At 38.5% G+C, this 17,992-nt stretch overlaps 2 protein-coding genes across 3 annotated transcripts; one reads left to right on the top strand and one right to left on the bottom strand.

The window, feature by feature from the left end:
* The first annotated feature begins 48 nt into the window (after positions 1-48).
* STKLD1 (serine/threonine kinase like domain containing 1) lies at positions 49-14,211 on the top strand. Its single transcript, XM_084299348.1, has 20 exons — positions 49-272; positions 697-792; positions 1,255-1,299; positions 2,649-2,723; positions 3,177-3,281; positions 3,712-3,782; positions 4,353-4,468; positions 4,946-5,058; positions 5,160-5,320; positions 5,835-5,965; positions 6,584-6,667; positions 7,485-7,601; positions 8,179-8,313; positions 9,057-9,185; positions 9,888-10,016; positions 10,444-10,572; positions 11,068-11,205; positions 11,541-11,620; positions 12,714-12,757; positions 13,454-14,211. Exons 1-20 carry the CDS (start codon positions 258-260, stop codon positions 13,467-13,469), a joined length of 1,929 nt encoding a protein of 642 aa, XP_084155474.1. The 5' UTR covers positions 49-257; the 3' UTR covers positions 13,470-14,211.
* On the bottom strand, positions 12,620-17,796 carry REXO4 (REX4 homolog, 3'-5' exonuclease). Of its 2 annotated transcripts, XM_084299349.1 has the most exons (8): positions 17,511-17,796; positions 16,774-17,228; positions 16,313-16,468; positions 15,910-16,103; positions 15,380-15,468; positions 14,941-15,015; positions 14,229-14,303; positions 12,620-13,488 (listed from the first exon to the last, which is right to left on the bottom strand). In XM_084299349.1, exons 1-8 carry the CDS (start codon positions 17,688-17,690, stop codon positions 13,396-13,398), a joined length of 1,317 nt encoding a protein of 438 aa, XP_084155475.1. In that variant the 5' UTR covers positions 17,691-17,796; the 3' UTR covers positions 12,620-13,395. The 2 variants fall into 2 exon arrangements, with proteins under 2 accessions (XP_084155475.1, XP_084155476.1); XM_084299350.1 differs by lacking the exon at positions 12,620-13,488 and having other exon boundaries at positions 14,288-14,388.
* Between the last annotated feature and the right edge of the window lie 196 nt (positions 17,797-17,992).

Raw genomic sequence — 17,992 nt, 5'->3', positions numbered from 1 at the left:
CCCTTGTTGCTGCTTCCCTGTCACCGATTTTTTTTTTCCTCATTTTTAGGCTTTTTTTCCTCTGTTTGAACCGAAATCCCCCACCCAGGAAGCGCTGGGGGCGGTGCGGTGCGGGCCTGCTGCCCTCCATAAGCACTGACGAAGCTTCCTGCCAGCCCCGCAGGCTCGGCGCCCGGCCCCCAAATCCCCTGAGGGGAACCGGGGCCAACGGCTGCCCCCGGGGGCTGGGGGGGCCCGGCCCGGTCCCTCAGGGGCTGATGGAGGGATACGAGGTGGTCCTGGGGGGTCTCTGCCCCTCAGGGGAGGCTGTGGTGGCTCAGGGGGGAAATAGGGGGCGGCTTGGTCCTGTAGGGGGTGGGTGGTGGGGGTGTAAGTGGCCCCCTTGGGGAAGGGAAGGGGAAGGAGGTGCTGGGGTGTAGTGAAACATCGAGTGTAAAATATAAAGTATGTAACACAGTAAGATGAAGGGATTACGAGGCCCTGGGGAGGTGGGAGTGATGCCCTCTGCAGCAGGAGGAAGGGGGAAAATTTGAGGGAGAGGAGGCCTTTGGGGGTGCGTGTTGGCCTGCTGTGGGGAGTAGGAGGAGTGCTCTGTGTGGAGGGTCTCGGTGAGAGTTGGGCTTGAAAGGGGGTCTCTGCCTTGGTCGTGTCACCTCCTGGAGCAAGATGCGTTAATACCTCTCCTCTGCCCAGCAGGTACTGGAGCAGCTGCAGCCCGGGGCGCTGGGCACAATGCTGGTGGTTGAATCTGAAGGAAAAGGGAGTGAGAAAAAGAAATATGTAATAAAGCAGGTGAGAAGGTGGTTGCTAGGAAAACAAGACTTCGTCAACTCTGTGGGCCCTTTTGATAGTAAAAGAGGCAAACATGGTCAGTAGCTTGGTTGTTGGGTAAGAGTAGGTTTGCATCTTACATTGTGCTGCTCTTTTGGACATCTGAGGAGTTGGATCAGTTTACCAGAATATTGAGGTAGAACTGGGGAAGGGGGAACGCCCTATTTAGGTCCATCCAGTGTGCTTTCACCAAAGCTTTCTGCTGCTTTGACAGTGCAGGAGTGACTAGTCACCTAAAGCTTTCTGTTCATCTCCCAAAATCAAGACTGTTCCAAGCATTACAGATCAGAGCTATCATTTAAAATTTATGCCAGTTCATAGACAATTGCCAGTTCTAATCCTCTTGGCAAGTTTGTACTTCCTTAAAAAATTGGCTGTTTCTATATTACAGTCTCATCTTTGTCTTCTGTTTGTTTGGTACAGGTTGAATGCATTGACGAAATGCAAGCAAACACGGCCTTGAAGGAGGTATCTGCAGGTTTTCTTTACAAGCTTCACTTACAGAGACCAGAGACTGTAACAGAACAAAGTCTTTATCTACAAAGATTGGCTGTGCAAATAGCCAACATGCAGATTGGGTAGGACTATCTGAAGGGTGTTATCCCTGCCCTCTGCTTGAGCTGAGGCCAGGATTTTTTATTAGTTCTTCCTAGATTTGAATATGTAGATTCAAGTGGACAGCTGTTCTCAGAAGATAGTTCCATTTTTCTGAGCTTGTATTTGATTTGTGGTGAGGACAAAGAGCAAAGCTCATCATTTTGGCCTTTAAGCTGAAGGAGAACATAGCCTGTTTATATTTTTATTTATTATTATTAACTTAATTTCTGTCAAACATGTTTCATTACATGTTCATTTCTCAGAGTTGGGTATTTCATTATGTGAATAATTTGACTAGTTTTCTTCCTTTGTTTTACCTTTTTTTGGGTGCAAACTTTTTTCAATGCCACGCATAAGAAGGAACATCAGAAATACTGTTAAAATACCAAAATTTGTTTAAACAAAATATGTGAAATAATATCAGATGAATTAGTCTCATAGTGTCCAGTATACATGATATCTGCAGTGGAAAATGAGGGAGAATATACATGTATATCTGTAAAAATGTTTCATCCTATTCAAGATAAGTGACCTCTTTATATACTGAGACTGTATTTCCTGATACAGTTTGATCCAAATTGTCTGCTGATGCGTCTGTTGAAATAAACATAGCCGTGCAAGCTGGAAGCGTGGCTCTTTTTTTTTTTTTTTTGTCTGCACAGCCAAAAACAAAACTAGGACAGTGAGCTGAATTCCTGTTATTTTTTTTTCATCATCAACAAATTTGTTAAAGTAACTGATAATTGTTCCTTACACTGAAACCAACGTAAAGGAGATAAACATCTCACTAGTGCCATCATATTTTTTGTGGTTTGAGCTTGCATAGGGTTATTTGAAGTAACGCCTACGCTAGAAAAATCATCTTGACTTTCACATCCTAAGATATGTTGTCAAGTTCAGACGTTAGGAACTGGGGAAGGGGATTATTTACATAGCATGTCTCTTAGGATCTGTTTGTACCTTGAGTCTCCCAATGCTGTTACAGCATTACACTGAGCAGAGTCTTACTGAAGTATTTTCCTACACTTGTACATGCAAATATACATGTATAATGGAGCTTACACACAGAAAGGATTTGAACAGACACATGACATGAACACGTCAGGAACTGGCTTATGATATTATTTAAGGTCATTTTCAGTGGGAAGGAGTATGTACCTCTAGACTGCTTTCTCTCGTTTTTGGTTTGTTTTTTTTTTTTTTTTTCTTTTTCTATGCAGGCAATGGATTTGCTAAAACTTCATCATTCAAACATCTGTACTTACAAGGAGTTGTTTGTGACTTGGAATAATGAGGTGAGAATTAACTAGGATTGGTTGTGTAAAATGTATCGTTTTAAGCTGCTTTTGTTCTGTCTTCAGCATGCCTGCATTTAAACAAACAGAACTTTCATAGCAGGCTATAGGAAACCAAAAGTCCTGTCTTGTTTATTTTCAGTTTTGATTCAGCACTCACGTGAAATTCATGTTGGTTTTTATGGGTGTATGTTCTACTCGAATTGTCCCACATGGCTTTGTATAAGAGATGCGGGGGTAATGTTTTTGAAAAAAAAATCACACAGGTGCTCTATTTTTAATATAAGAAAGCAAATATTGTATGCTCTGTGAGAGATTAAACATCTCAGAACACCTGCGTATTGGTGAACATCAAACCCAGCAGTTTGGCCAAGTCCTTGTTTTTATCTATCTTTCTGGATATGTTATTACCTGCAAACAATTAGACAATCTTGGTGTAATGTTTTATTACAGATATCATCTCTGTTCCTTTGTCTGGTAATGCAGCACTCAGGCCAAGAAGATCTTTCATCTCTGATCAAGACAAAAAGGCAGAAGTCAGAGAAAATAGCAGACATGGTAAAATGTACAGAAGAGGCATTTAGTCGAACTGACTGAGTCTTGCTGCTTTTATATTTCTTCCTCTGTATTCACTCTTTCTCAAAGTTTACCTCAAAGTCTTCAAAGCACAGTGTTTTGTTTGGAAGTTATCTACTTCTTTGCCCTAAATCACTATGAAATTTCTGTATTGACAATTAACTCTTTGTGTATCTTGCTCACAAGCAATTAAATCTTCCCCTGCTTTACTTTTTTTATCCATGGAAATTATGGATAATAGCAATTGTCTAATACACACAGAGATTAGCATATTTTTCTGTTTGGGGAAAACAGTATTTCTTTCCACTCTGGGCCTTACTTCAATTACAGGCATTCTCTCTTGTTAAATGTTTAATTTCTCTGTCATGTTATTGTATTTGTGTTACATTGTCACGTACGTACCTGTCAACAGGTGATGGTGAAGTTCCTGGGACAGATGGTGGATGCTTTGTTTTATATACACAAACAAAACATTTTGCATAGGTGAGTAGAAACCCTGTTCTCATTGGCTGATAGGTCATTGCTCTTTGCAGTGACTTTTGGCTCAGTGCATCTCTTCATTTAATAATCAGTGAATTTTACTAGTAAAAAGGGGGGGACTAGGAGGTAGAAATTCTGGGTTTCATGTATAGATTAATTTTCTGTGACTTTTGAACTCATCTGTTTCTTGAATTTTGTCTTGAATTAGCCATTTGAAAGAGCTGTTCTCTGTTGTTTTGAATGTGAGGTATGATTGTTAATATAAACATTAGAATATTGCCTGTCAACAATGCTTACATTCTGGTGGATGTGACAGACAAGGTATACTTGTGTGACTAAAGTAAAGTAAGCCATTGCACTCCATGTTTGGATAAATTTCGTTGTAATTGCAATTTTCAAAGCATTTCACAGTAAAGGAGGAAAATAATTTTTAGTTGATTACCACTTGTATATCAAAACAAAACAAAAAAAAGCAAACCCTGAACTTTCTAATATGTAGAGATGCTGGGAACCTGTAGTTACATATCACTAGATTCTGATTTCACATGCTGACAGAAAATATTTGTGTTGCAGAAATCTCAAGCCGTCAAACATTCTTGTGACTGGTGAAGAATCCTTCATGCTTTGTGACTTCAGTACAGAAATACTTATGACTGATGAAGCGAAATGGAAAATAAGAGTGGAAGAAAGTAGATAATTTCTTTTATTTTTACTATATTTATAAGAGATTAATTTGTGGTGGATATTTTGCAATCTCCAGAGAAAAATCAGACAAAGAGAGAAATGTTATTCCCCCCCCTTCTCTGCATTATCCTTCTAAAATATGAATAGCATATTCACAGAGAGTTGCCTGGAGCATTAATTGTGTTCATAATTGAAAGCTGTCTATAAGTCTCAGAACTTCTATGAAACAAATACAGTTGGAATTCTTTTTAGCTTGATATATATGCAGTTACATTTTGAAAAATGATTTATTAGTTGTAGTGTTTCTTACTCTTTTGTAGCATATTGTCAGTAAAAAACAAAACAAAACAAAACAAAACACTAATCTCTGCTGAATATCTCTATTTTTAGACATAAAACTATTGCCTGCAGTTCATGCCTGTGCAAGCAACACTGTATAATACAGTGTCAGCAATGTTACCATGGGATTCTTATTTCAACAGATAGCAAGGCTTGGATGGCTCCGGAAACATTCAATTTTTGTTTCAGTGAGAAATCAGACATCTGGTCTCTAGGCTGTATTCTACTTGACATGATCACCTGCTTTATTCTGAATGTATGTAATAATGTTTCATTATAGATTTAAAATGTCATGAGTCCACCAGGATATCTGTAAATTTGTATGTGCAAACTCTACTGTTACTATACTCTTTACAGACAGAAGAGATCACTTCATTGCTGCAGGATCTCAGACACAATACCAGCCGTCTTGAGGGAGTTCTGCCACTGATGCAACATGGAGATAACAGCTCTTTGCCTTTATTCCCAATTCTATTTATGATGCTACAGATTCAGCCCAGCATGAGACCCACAGCAAAGTGAGTTCTAGATGTTTTGCCTTTATTGTTATTTCTTGACCTAAACCCCACATACCTTCAAAAGATAGGGAACATTAGCTACTGCTTGAAAGGGATTGAGTCAAGGTTGTTGATCTTACCGCCTTGACTAATTGAGTTACTACAAAAAGACTTGTTTTTCTTTAAGAAACAGGCATTCTGATTTGTGTAGTTGACCTTTTTTGAAGAGTTACATTATCAAATCATGTTGCACACAATTTTTTGCCTCTTGAGAATGCTTCAGGATGCAATGTAATATTTTGGTGTTGTATCTATTTTACAAACAATTAAATTGAAGCCTAAGTCTGGCTTGTTTACAGTAAGCTTTTTCATCAGCAGTTTTGAAGTAAACTGTGTAAGTTTTGTCAAAAATAATCTAGTCTCCAAATAGCATTGTTTAATTTTTTATATCAAAATGAAATGAAGCCTGTAGAAATATTTCTGAAACTTACCAGTTCTAATTTATTGGTACTACTTTTGTCTCTCATAATTTTAGGGATCTGACTGATGTTCCATTTGTTGGGGAATGCCTGATTGTTGCTGGTTCCTTTTTAATAAAACAGAAAAAGTCTTTGTCTCCCTGTATAATAGATGTGCTCCTTGAGGGAGGAATCGAAAATGTTCTAGGTAATAAGGAAAACAAGATGAATTTGATGAATAATGGTGATTTTTGTAGAAGACAAACCAGTGTGTTTTCCAGTCTACTTGAAAAATAATTGTTGTGTTCCCATTTTATTTGAGTTGGAATAGGATATTCTTTGGAGCAAAAATCACTGTATAGCCTTTTCTAGAACCTCGTAAGTTTACCAGCCATACCGAGTGTGCCATGGGGTCAGAGATCATTCCTCTGAAAATCTTGGAACCACACTTATTTTGTCTGCATTCTAACATGTTTGCAATGTATGCCAAGAAAAGATCTACTCTGCCATTTTTCTTGTAAATAAGGATGAGGTTCTCTTAATATGAAAAGGCTGTCTGAATAACGCATTTAAAGCCCCCAGCCCTGCTTTGATTCAATACTCCAACAGTTCCACAAAATATGTGTTACATACAAAGATCATAGAGGTGAATCATGATACTCTAATGATCGATGCTTAGGGAGAAAGGGTTTCTCTTTCAGCAGTCACAAATTCATTGTTTTCATTTATGTGAATTCACATCTTGCACAAAAATAGATAAAATTTGAGTGCTTTTTGTAAATGTTTTGTATCAAATGATTATATATATATATATTTTTTAATATAGAATTCATGCAGGCTTTCTGGGATGTAGAAGAAGCACAGGCTAGAGCCATGCAGCACCTTGCCAGCTTTGTAGGAGATGAAAGTGGTAAGGTACTGCTTTATTCATTTATTTATTCTGCTCTTTCCTTACCTTTTGAGATAATGGGAAGAGAAAAAAAAGTCTCCTAACAATGAGAACGAAATTGCTGTCTTCCTGTTTTTGATTTTTGGAACATACTGAAATAGATTGCTAGTTTATATGATTGTGTTGATACTTGTTTGTAAATGCTTTTGCTGAACAGCAGCATGTTTTACTGGACAAGAAAAATGGGTACTGGAAAAAACTTGGTGACGTTGGCAACCAAGAGGAATGGGCAAACTGACATTTGTAGAGGAAAGTAATTCATATCAGCATGAGGATAAATTGTGGGTAATGCCTAGGGCTGTGAGACAGATAGAGCACAAGCTAGCTACGTGTGTCTACTTTCTGTGCGTCTAGTAAAGTTGTGTGAGTGAACACTATTTTCTCCCACTATCTGCACATTTTTTCAGATCTTTCAAATCAAATTTATTTTTTTTAAAGCACTGGGTTAACTCAGTTTATCCAACAGCACTGCATTTTTGTGACAGCATTTTAAAACTGGCATTAGCACATACTATTAATACACAGGGATGTTCAATATCTGTAATCAATAAGGAAAGAGTAATTTCTTTTTCCTTAGAGTTGCCAACCTCTTCAGCACTGTTATTAAAGAAAACTTCACTGTTCTTGCATTCAGGAATGTTGTTTTACTGTATCCCATCCTTCACAGAGACTCAAATTCATTTGAAACCAGAACTCTGGTGTTTTTGAAGCATAAACATCTGCTGAGCAATCGACTGCGTAACTGAATGTTGTTTCAAATCATTTCTCTTCCCCACAGCCTTGCCCTATCTGCCAAAATTCACAGAACTGATCACTTTTGCAATGAAGGCCCATATAGATTCCCTCAAGTTACAAGTAGATGGTTGCAGTTTATTGCTTGAAATTCTTACTCAAGGTACAGTTACGACATTTCCAACTAATGCTGGGTAATACAGCCTGTATCTTGTAATATTAGATGTAGCAGGTAAGGTTTGAAATAGTTTCAGTAATAATTTTAGGTGATAAATGTAAGGTAATAGAGGAATTTAGCCAGCTTTAATAAGAGCCTAGATTCTTGGGGGCTTTCTTTAAGACTGGCATATGTGTATTCTGTGTTAAAGTGTAAATTTTAAATCCAGGCTACTGGTCTTAGTCTACCAAGTTTGTTTTCATGTTACAAATAAGAGATTTTCAGTGCTCTGACATTTGACTTTAAAAGCATAAAAATACAGAAGACATTTTGCTCTCTTGTGTTGTCCTTTCTGTCAAGTTTCTTGGCATTTTATTCCAATAGCACCTGATAATGGTACAGGATTGAAAGTAATAAGAAATGTATTTTGGAAGAAAGAAAATTTGAAATAATTTTGGAGTTGTTATGTGAATAAATAGTTGAATAGCTGTTAGTTGAATGTTTGCTTATGTAGAGAGCAGGAGGTTCAAACTGCATTCAAAGCCACTGAAATTTTTGTTGTTCTAATGTTTACTTTTGACAGCTCTAGAACAGGATGTGGTGATGACCCTGGATGAGAACGTGACCATTTCTCTATTAGAGATAGTGAGAAAACACTCTGAAAATGAAGAGCTTCTTTCATTGATCTGCACATTACTGATGATGATTTCAGCCAGTGGTGGGTCACTTTGTTCATTTTTGGAGGAATATTCTTATTTTTCCACTTCAATAATCTAATCCAACATACAATGCAGAACTCATGACTTCATTGAGATGTGGATGCCTGTAGATATTAGTTTGATAGGGATAATAGTGGTAAGATTTCTTGTACTTTCAGGTATGTTATGAATAAGTTGCACTGTTGAGACTTCAGGCACTTACTGAATTGTATGTATTACAGAGCTGTGCTGTATTTGTCTGTTTTAGAAACAAATAGAAACTGTGCAAATAGTAGTGCTTGGGAAAACGAGGGCATAGAACCTGGATTCTATTTCTGGCTGTGCTGTGGTGAACAGCACATTTCTACATTCTGCCTCAATTTTTTTTTTTTTCTCCTGAGATTGTATTTGCTAAATATTTATAGTATTTTTTGTTTGCAGTGTCAATTCAGCAGTCATCATAAGACTGTTTGGAAAATGGTCACAGAGTTTTGCAACAAGGGGATAATCTAAAAAGACTAGTTTGTACAAAGTGTTATGAAATGTCTACATTTATACAAATAAAGTTACTACCTCAGACCAAATTTTATACATTATTTCCTAACTGAATCCAATCTTTTTATTTCTTTTGTCCTGCTCATGGTATTACGTTACCTGTTTGGTATCACTGTTTAAATATGGTTGGTAGTGCAGTTTGTTGCAAGGACAGTGAGAGGGGCACAAATGCCAGGTTTTATACGCTATCTTTTTCTGTGCTCTTCAGAAACTGCAGCAGAGAATCTAAGGAAAGCTGGATTAATTTCAGACCTTCTGTGGATTTTAAAAAATTTTCTTCATAACGAACAGATCTGCCTCTCTAGCTGTGCAGTTCTCTGGAGCTTGGCTGTGAGTGGTAAGTAGAACCCAGCAAGTATTTTGCCTAGCCTCATGTGACTGAAATGCAGCAGGTATTGTGCCTAATTGAGTTCAGACATTTGTGTTGCTGTGACTGGGTTTTTCTTACTTTTTTTTTCTCGCATTGTGTAGAGATGTCTCCACAGCACTGCTAGAATAACTTTAAATGATCAAGAGCCGACCCCTTTTTATGGGACCACACTGGGAGTTTATGGAGATTTGTTTCTCCAGTGTTCTTTTATAGGTGTTGTATTCTAATCATCAATTGTGCACACTGTGCTGAAAGCACAGTGTGCACAATTGCACTTGGTGTGTTTTGTTTTCTTTGTGTGACAATCTACCTATTTGATTTATGTGACCAGCTAAATACCCATCCTGTGAAAGATTTTCATACCAAAATATTTTTTTGCTTGCTTTCCTGCTGTGATGCCCAAGTGTAATTTAAATGGCAGAGGAAACTAGTTCCCAGAGTTTAGCTTTCTGCAATAAACACTACTATTTAGTAGTCCTGTAAAATCTGATTTGCATGTTTGGGATTTCTTCCCTCACTGTTGACCATATTAAAATAATGTGGCTTTACTCTAGTGCCATTACCCATTAATGTTTTACTGATATAATTTGACTTATAATGAGCTTGTGATGTTGTTACTTGATTAAATAACCCTGCCTGATGCGTTTCCTTTTTGTTGTGGTAATTCAGAGAATAACGCGGACCAAGCGTTGCTGAAAAGTGCTGTCCCCATTACCACTGCGGTCATTCAAGAGCACGTCCAGAATGGAGCAGTTATGGAGTCAGCTTGCTCGGCGCTGTGGGCATTGTCACTCCAAGGTGTGTGTTCCCAAGGTGTTTATCTTGCCCCTCGTGCATGGAAAAGGCTAGCACATCAAACACTGCTGTCAGTAGATTCATGAAATACAGGCTGCTTGGCCTTAGCAGGCTCTGCAGATGGCAGCAGAGTTAGAAACTTGCATCCTCTTAATAAACCCTCCCTGTATTTGCTGTCTGACACTAATGAAGCTATTTTTGATGATCCATATTGATTATGTAACTAGATACTGCTGATGGATACAGCTCACGATAAGGCTTTACTGGGTCTCTGTTACTGTAATACAGGTTTTCACATTCTTTCTTTGTAACATTTGCTGCATAATTAAAAAAAACCCTTCAGAAACAGAAGTTGAGGTGCAGGTATGTATTTTAAATGTTTTTTTTTTTTTTTTTTTTTTTTTAATTTTATTATTATTTTCTTTTAAAGGTTGCTTAACTGAAAATGACTATGAGCCTACAACAGTGCTTTTGCTGGATGCACTTAGGATGAATCTGAAAAGAGCTGTGCTAGTGAAGAATGCCTGCCTGGCATTAGCAAGCCTTCTAAGGCTATCTGGTAACATTCAGTAATTAATTTTTGTTAATTGCAAATCACCTCAGAGGTGCTTCTGCGTAGTTCAGGAGTTCATATTGGGACTGAGATTGTCTTCTGCTCTCCTGAGTTAATCTTTTCTTGCAGAACTGGAAGGAGAAATAGTGAAACTCTAAGCGCAGATTTTTTCTTCCCATGGAGCTGGCATGCATGTCTGAGTAGTAGTAGATGGCACCATCTCATTTGTTAGTAACTTGAGTGTTTTCATTTTTTTTTACAATGTAAAAGGGTGGAGCTCAAAGAAACAATAAATATTACGTCTGCCATGCATGACATCTGCTGCATATATGGTTTTCTACTTGGCCAAATATGCTTCAGAATAGCTTTTAAGAAGGCTGAAAAGAATGGATATGATTGCCTGGAAAAATACTACATGTGCTAACAAGGGTGGGGGACTGGAAAGCAAATAATGCAGTCTGCAACAACCGATCAGCCCAGATGCATTTGTCTCCCTTTCAGAATTATCAGCTTTCAGCTTTATAACGGATTCAAAAGGCAGTGGAATAAACCTGATCAAAGAGGCCTACCACTTTCACTGTGATGACCCAGAAGTGGTGGAAAATATCTGTATGCTGATTAATGAGATGGTTCAGTATGGTAAGATGGTGGTGTTATTTATCCAGTCTCTTCTTCTCCCCCACCCCTAAAAGACAGTAAAAAAGCAGCTGCTCAGGCAAATGGAAGTTATTCTCAGGAAGGACTCACTATATATCTAAGAAAGGAGGAGGAATTGGAATTGTATTTTCATCTGGTACTTTCTTGTCCTTGAGTAATTATAAAAAGGCCCTGCAATTTTATTAATTTTTTAACTTCATCTTACCTTGGCTTCTGTTTGCATAGATCCATCCCCTTTCTAATTTTCTTTAGCCCCTGCTAAAACCACTGGAAATTGTACCAGTAACCATAAATTATCCTGTTCATTTACATTATAGATGACATTGTGCTGGATATGGTGTCCCAGAAAATGGAAGAACTGCTGTCTGAAATAAAAAGCCGTTTTCCATCTAGCATGGTATGTAGAAAATTCTGGGACAATAACGGGTGTGTGCTTAATATATTACACTATTTCTGGTTATGGATTTTAAATTTTTAGGTGGAATTACAGAGTATAGAAATTTACAGAAGAATTATGTGTATATGATGTGAAGAGTGAGTTGTAAGAATATATGTTGAAAACAACTATTTGGAAGACTTTCTTTATGCTCTGCGCTGTAGTTTTTAAGACAATGTTTTGGTCTCTTGCAACGTTGCACTGCATTAACTTACTACAGTTTTCATACTAAACAGGCTAAAGTTTAAAGAAATAAGACAAGTATGTAGCATTCAGGTACCTTCTAAGAGACAATCTTGAAAACAAAAACAAAAAAACAAAAAACAAAAAAACACTGATAGTTTGCTTGAAGGGTTAACTTAAGTTATATTCCAACAGTTATATTGAAAAAAAAAAGATAACTATTGAAATACCAGAAGCGGGAAAGTTATTCAGGCTATTTAATGTTCTATGGTAGTATTTCCTTTGCAACAGCTTACTGTGAAGTAAGCAGCAATAAAGTTTTTTTTTCAGCAAGCCAGTATAACTGGTTAGTCTTATAACCTTGCTCTTCTTAGTTATGCATTTAGTCCGCTTATGTAATTCCTCTCAGAGAGAGGCCTGGCCTACAAACTTGCTCTCTGGTGTCTCTGCACCATTTTAATGAACAGTGCATCTATAAAGTAGTGCACATTAAAAAAAAAAAAATCACAAATGAGAAGAAAGCTCCCTCTTCTGTTGTAAATGCGATTTGTTGTTCCCCGCGCCACCTGTTGACAGACAGTATCAGAACTCTCTCATTCTGGTAATAGCATGTGGCATGCCACTGCTGAATCTCTGAAACCTATTCCTTGCTACTTTCCACTATCCATTTAGATTATTTAAATCACAACATTGGTGTTCAGTCTGATAATTACAATTACTTTGGATTTTGCAGAATCAGACCTTATGTATGCTTAAAACATCAGTCGTTCTAAAGGCCTAAGTTAAACACAATGCTCTTTATTAATTTAGAAGTATAAAAATAACTGAAGCAACGAGGTACTTATTTGACAATTCTCATATTTCTCTCCAGGAGATAATGACCCTTGTGGATACAGCACTTGTGAAACTGCAAAAGTAAAGTAAACGTTTTTTGTATATAAGAACAAATCTTGTAGGCTTCTGGTTCAGATATAAAAGCCTGGATCCTTCTGAAATACGTTGAGAGGCTTTTCTCACCAGAAGGATTAATATTGGGCCATTAATAATACATAAACTTGTTTATGTTCCATTGGTTTAGTTACAACTGTGAGACTAACAGCAGTAATTAAGAACTTGCCTTACTTTGTAGACTTTAGAAATATCTGAAATAGACATTTTAGCCTCAGGAATTTCAGTAAAGCAGTAACAGTTTTTTCCTACATTTAATCATAACTTAAAAACACTTTGTTTTTTTTTAAACTCAGTGTCTATTTCCTTCGCAGAAATGAACTGATGAAATAATTAAGTGCAGCCATTTGTTACAAGTGTTGTTGAAACACAGTAGTAGGCATTAGGCATACATCCTTTCCAGAAAGGGGATACTTCAGCAGTATTCTTGTATGGCAGCATTCATGTACCGTGTTGGAAGTGTTGTCTGCCGTTTTTTTGTTTGCTTTTGTATTATTTCATGAAATAGCTGCCGTTGGTTCCAAGTTGCTCTCTCTAAATTTGCCCAGAATCTGACAAGAAAACAGCAAATGCTGCAGATAAAAAACACAGCATAGAATCATGTTTTACTGTTTGTCTTTAGATTTGTTCTTAATATCAGCTTCCCATTGCTTTTTCTCTAAGGTGTACAGTCTCATAGCTGCTTGCGCATCCTGAACCTGAAAGAAAACAGAACATACAGGAGGCTTAACAAAACATGGCTGATATAGTTGAAGAATATTTATTATTAATAAACAGCTACATCTCCCATCATCTTAATTAATAAATCCTTTCAAGTAACACTTCATAATCTTCTTCCAGATTTAGAAGCTCTAGTGTGACTAGTGGAGGGGAATTAACATGTACAGCCCACCACGAGGCTATGCACTTCTTTCTCTCACCATGACTTGGAAAGCCATTATGAAAAAAATGACGTAGTTTCTTAGAGGTAACTTCAAAATTTGCTTTGCTTTTTCAATTCCTCTGTTGTACTTCCATTTTCTCAGTGTATAATAGAATATCTGCCGAGAATAGGCTCTTGCTATTTTACCTAGCTGCCATAGGTGCAGAATATGCTGCTTTTAAAGTAAGAAGTTGATACTTGGGATTTTACTTTTTTTTTTTTTTTTTTTACTAAGGATCTTAAAATAGCAAGAATTAGCATTTAAACCAAATACAGTTGACTTATACAAAAGAAGTTTATTAAAGTAAGGAAATAATCCAAATGGTATGAGGCATGTAACAGTACGCAAGCTTAGGTGGCAGTCTTATTATATGATGGTGTCCAAGCAGAGCTTGCAAACTTTCATTGAGAGGACAGAATGAAGCTGCAGGATTCTCAGCTGAATCCTGATCCTAGAGCTAATGTGTACTATCTTACTGATCTACCCTAAAATGTACATTCTGATGAGATACATACCGAGCTGTGCTCTGATGTCTGCACTTGAACGTTTAGCAGTCTTTCACAGAGCAGCTTCAATGATGGCCGTGCCGACTGGAAATAAAGAAGACTGAATCATGCTGTCTCACACTGCTTGAAATATATAGATGTGTGTACATATACAGCTTCTGTTGGTGAACTAGCAAGGAGAATTTACAAATCACAAGGATTATGCACATTTGCATACACTACTAAGATGGTTTTCTATGTATTACTATAACCCTAAGATTTACGTTTGGGGTGCTTTATTGTGAGAAACAAACTAAGTATATAGTTAGGAAACTTAAAACATTGCCCTACAATCTGAACCTTTACTCCTGCAGTGTAAGTAGAAATTTGAAACCATCAGGATTTTTTTAATACCCTTGTACAAATTATATTACTAAGAAGGATCACATAAGCTTTACTGTAATTAGAACCGTACCATCTTATATTGCTATCTAGAGAAGTGTTATGAAGACCATGCAAGTGGTAAAGAATGGGAGAGCCACTGAGTTTTGTTTACAGGTATTACTGGTAATGTTTGTAATGAACTAAGTAACACTGCCATATTTCAAACACTAAGTAAGCATTCAGTTTGACTTGTTTCAGGTAGTAAAAAGAAACAGAAACAAGTGGGACAAGCTAGAAGCTGGGATTCAGCAGCCCAGCAGTCAGTTAATCAAGTTGTTCCTTCACATCAGACTCTTACCTTGACTCTCTGTCTGAAAGGTTTGTATTTTTGTGTGTCGCGCGTTTTCTTCTTAGGATGATCAAGAAATAGGACCTGAAAGAAATGGTATTTCTGGTCTAAAGAGCGCTGTTACACAGAAAGTAACCAAACTGTTGAGCTTTGGAGGCTAAGCAAAGCATACAAAGGCTTCTTTCATTATGCTGTTTCTTCTGTGGCTCTTTAGTACCCAAATCAGTATTATTAAGTCAGTGTGGAAGTTGAAGTCAATTGTGCAAGTGAATAGGGCTATACTTGGTGCAGTGTATAAGGACATGAAATTAAGAGAACAATTATAAAGCTGTCGTTTCTAGGAGTTCAGAGAGTTCATCTGACTAATCCAGGAAGATATATTAGAAAGTTAATTGATTTTCAATGTTTGGAACCTTGTCTTCAAAGTAACAAATTTGCAGCCACATACCTTTAGGTCATTGTGTAAAGCATGCCCAACTAAAATCCTTCCATTCAAGATCTCTGCAACCTCCTTCTGAACTGTTTTAAAATCTTCACCTAAAAACACCACACAATTAAACCACCTTCCGTTAGACACCTAAGATACTCTAAGCAAGCTACAGTTAAAACACTGCATCTTTTTTGTGAAGGCAATTGTACCTTTGGGACTATATAAATTATAAAACTTATCATAAGTTATATAAATTTGTATTTGACACTGAATCTTCTTGCCATGAAGAGCACAACACTAAAAGGAAATCAACTTACACATTATTCCCACACCATAATTAACAAGTGAATTTCATCTGGGATATCAGTGACCATTATATAAAAAAGTATTTCTTCCCACATTTTTTCCTAGCATTCAGACTAGATTTTATTTTCAATTTTTTTTTTTAATGTAAGTCTAAAACTTTTTCAAGCTCAACCAATGAGGGTTTTGTGGTAGCCTATTAAAATTGCCTTCCTTGAAGAACATGTTTGGGAAAAAACTCCTACCTGTCTTTATGTTCTCGGGACGTATGCCACTAACAGCAGTTCTGTAATCCGTCACCTCTTCTGTAGGCTTGACATACTTATCATAAATGCACTTCCCAAACTGGTTCACAATGGACACTCGAGCCACAATACTGTCTTCACCATTTGGTCCCACTCCCACCATCTCGCAGTCCATGGCTACTGTTCTTGTCAGACTGAAACGAAAAAAGGACAGCTTGGTGACACACCTGTTACAAGGAGTGTACAGTGAAATTCACAAAGTGCACACATTTGGGAGAACTCAGCAGTGTGACTGTCAGCAGACCCAGGGGGATGTCAGCTTACATATTGCATCCACAAATCAGAATTATCAGAAGAATCTTGATGCTTCTGCTGTCATGCTTCCCACTGGAATGCCACTCACCCATCAGAAGACTTTTCTTTAACCAGCACCCGCTCCACAGACTGTTCGGATCGGCCTGTTGGAAGTCCCAGTTTTCTTCTAGCAACTTCTGCTGCTTCAGGTCCTATTGCTGCTTCAATATCTTGTGGATCAACGTCATCAAACCAGATGTCAGCCCTGGTAAGTACAAATTTAATTATATTAAATAGTTTTAAAGTGGTTTTGCATCTTTATACTGTAGGAAAAGCACTTTTTTTTTTTTTTTTTTTTTTTTTAATTAAGAAATCAGCTCTGAAAAGTAGTCTAGTACTGTCATCTATGCAAGTTTGTTGCCTTATCTGAGGAGGAGCACTGGTCATCTTTTTTCTCCCAAAATACAGTCTGGAAGAGTGCAGCTATTTCAAATGTAATACTCTGTACTCCTTATGTACACCTCCTTAAAATAAACATTCAAATACAGGCATGATGCCTGAAGTACTCACTCTTTGGGCTGCTGCTCCACATCTTCAGCTTTCCTCTTCTTGTGTTTTACATCACCCTTCTCCTTTTCAATATTGCCATTCTTCCTTTTTTCCTTGCAGTTTTTTCCATTGCTTTTGGTGCCATTTAAATTCTTGTCTGTTGCAACCTTCTTGGATGTTGGCTTCGCCAAAGGAGCATTGTCTTTAGCAGAACTGTTGTCCTTTTTATTTGTGGATTTGGGCTTTAAATTCTTGTCTGCTGCAACCGCCTTGGATTTTTTCTTATCCAAAGGAGGACTGTCTTTAGCAGGACCATTTTCCTTTTTGTTTGCGGATTTGGGCTTTACCACGCTCTCATTCCCATTGCTAGCTGGAGCTTGTTGGCTGTTCCCCTCTTTGAGGGGATGCTTCTTTTTGGTGTGTGTTTGACACGCAGAGGGGGGCTCATCCGACTTATTTGCCTTTTGTTTCAGTAGCTAAAATGACCAAAAGAAAAAAAAAAAAAAAAAAAAAGGACAGAAAATAAGATTATATCTCTTCAATTCTATCCTGCTGTCATTTGTCAGAGTACTCCACGCAATGCCTTAGGGTGAATCCAGGGCTCTCTACCTGGCTGAAGGGGCATTACTGCAACGGCACCTCCCAGTCCCCTGCGGGTTATTTTAACACAAATACATATTTTTTCATTACTATACGCGCTGGGGAACTGCACTAGCAAGGAAAACGACAGCATTCCCGGCCCGGCAGCTCGCCCTCACCTCCTGCAGCGCCTTCCAGTTGGCGGAGAACTCCTGAGGGCTGCGGGGCGGGCCCGCCGCCATCTTAGGGCCCTGAGGCGCGGCCGGCTTCGGGGGGCGCCGCCGGAATTTCTTCTTCTTTTTGCCCTTCCCGGCGCTCGGCCCCGCCGCCCCGGGCTCCGCGGGGCCCCGTTTTGCCATGAGGGGACGGAGAACGGGAATCGAAAGGGGTGGCGGCCGCCGTTTCCTCAGCGCCTCGCAGCAGCGGCCCGGCGGGGAACGCGGCCCCGCGCTGCGGTTCCGGGCGCCGGGGCCGGGTCTGCGCTGGCGGCCCCTGGCGGCTGCCGGAGCGCCCGGCGCTGGGCCGCCCGTGAGGCGAGCCCTGAGGAGAGGGAAGCCTGGGGATGGGGTTTGAATAAAGCTGGGGCTTCGATAAAGCTGGGGTTTCAATAATGCTGAGGTTTCAATAAAGCTGGGGATTTCACGAGGGTGTTGTCTGCGTG

The sequence above is a fragment of the Netta rufina genome (genome assembly GCF_964035555.1).
Source record: "Netta rufina genome assembly, chromosome: 20".
Lineage (NCBI taxonomy): Eukaryota > Metazoa > Chordata > Aves > Anseriformes > Anatidae > Netta > Netta rufina.
The sequence above is the reverse complement of the archived record's forward strand: the minus strand, read 5'-3'. Positions and strand labels throughout refer to the sequence as shown.

Coding starts and splice junctions, on each gene's coding strand:
- REXO4 (XM_084299349.1), bottom strand. CDS start 17,690: ATGGCAAAACGGGGCCCCGCGGAGCCCGGGGCGGCGGGGCCGAGCGCC. Junction 15,469..15,909: donor TCCCGAGAACATAAAGACAG/GTAGGAGTTTTT, acceptor TGGTGTTTTTAG/GTGAAGATTTTAAAACAGTT. Junction 15,016..15,379: donor CTTTACACAATGACCTAAAG/GTATGTGGCTGC, acceptor CATTTCTTTCAG/GTCCTATTTCTTGATCATCC.
- STKLD1 (XM_084299348.1), top strand. Junction 5,966..6,583: donor AGGAATCGAAAATGTTCTAG/GTAATAAGGAAA, acceptor TTTTTAATATAG/AATTCATGCAGGCTTTCTGG. Junction 9,186..9,887: donor CTGGAGCTTGGCTGTGAGTG/GTAAGTAGAACC, acceptor GTGGTAATTCAG/AGAATAACGCGGACCAAGCG.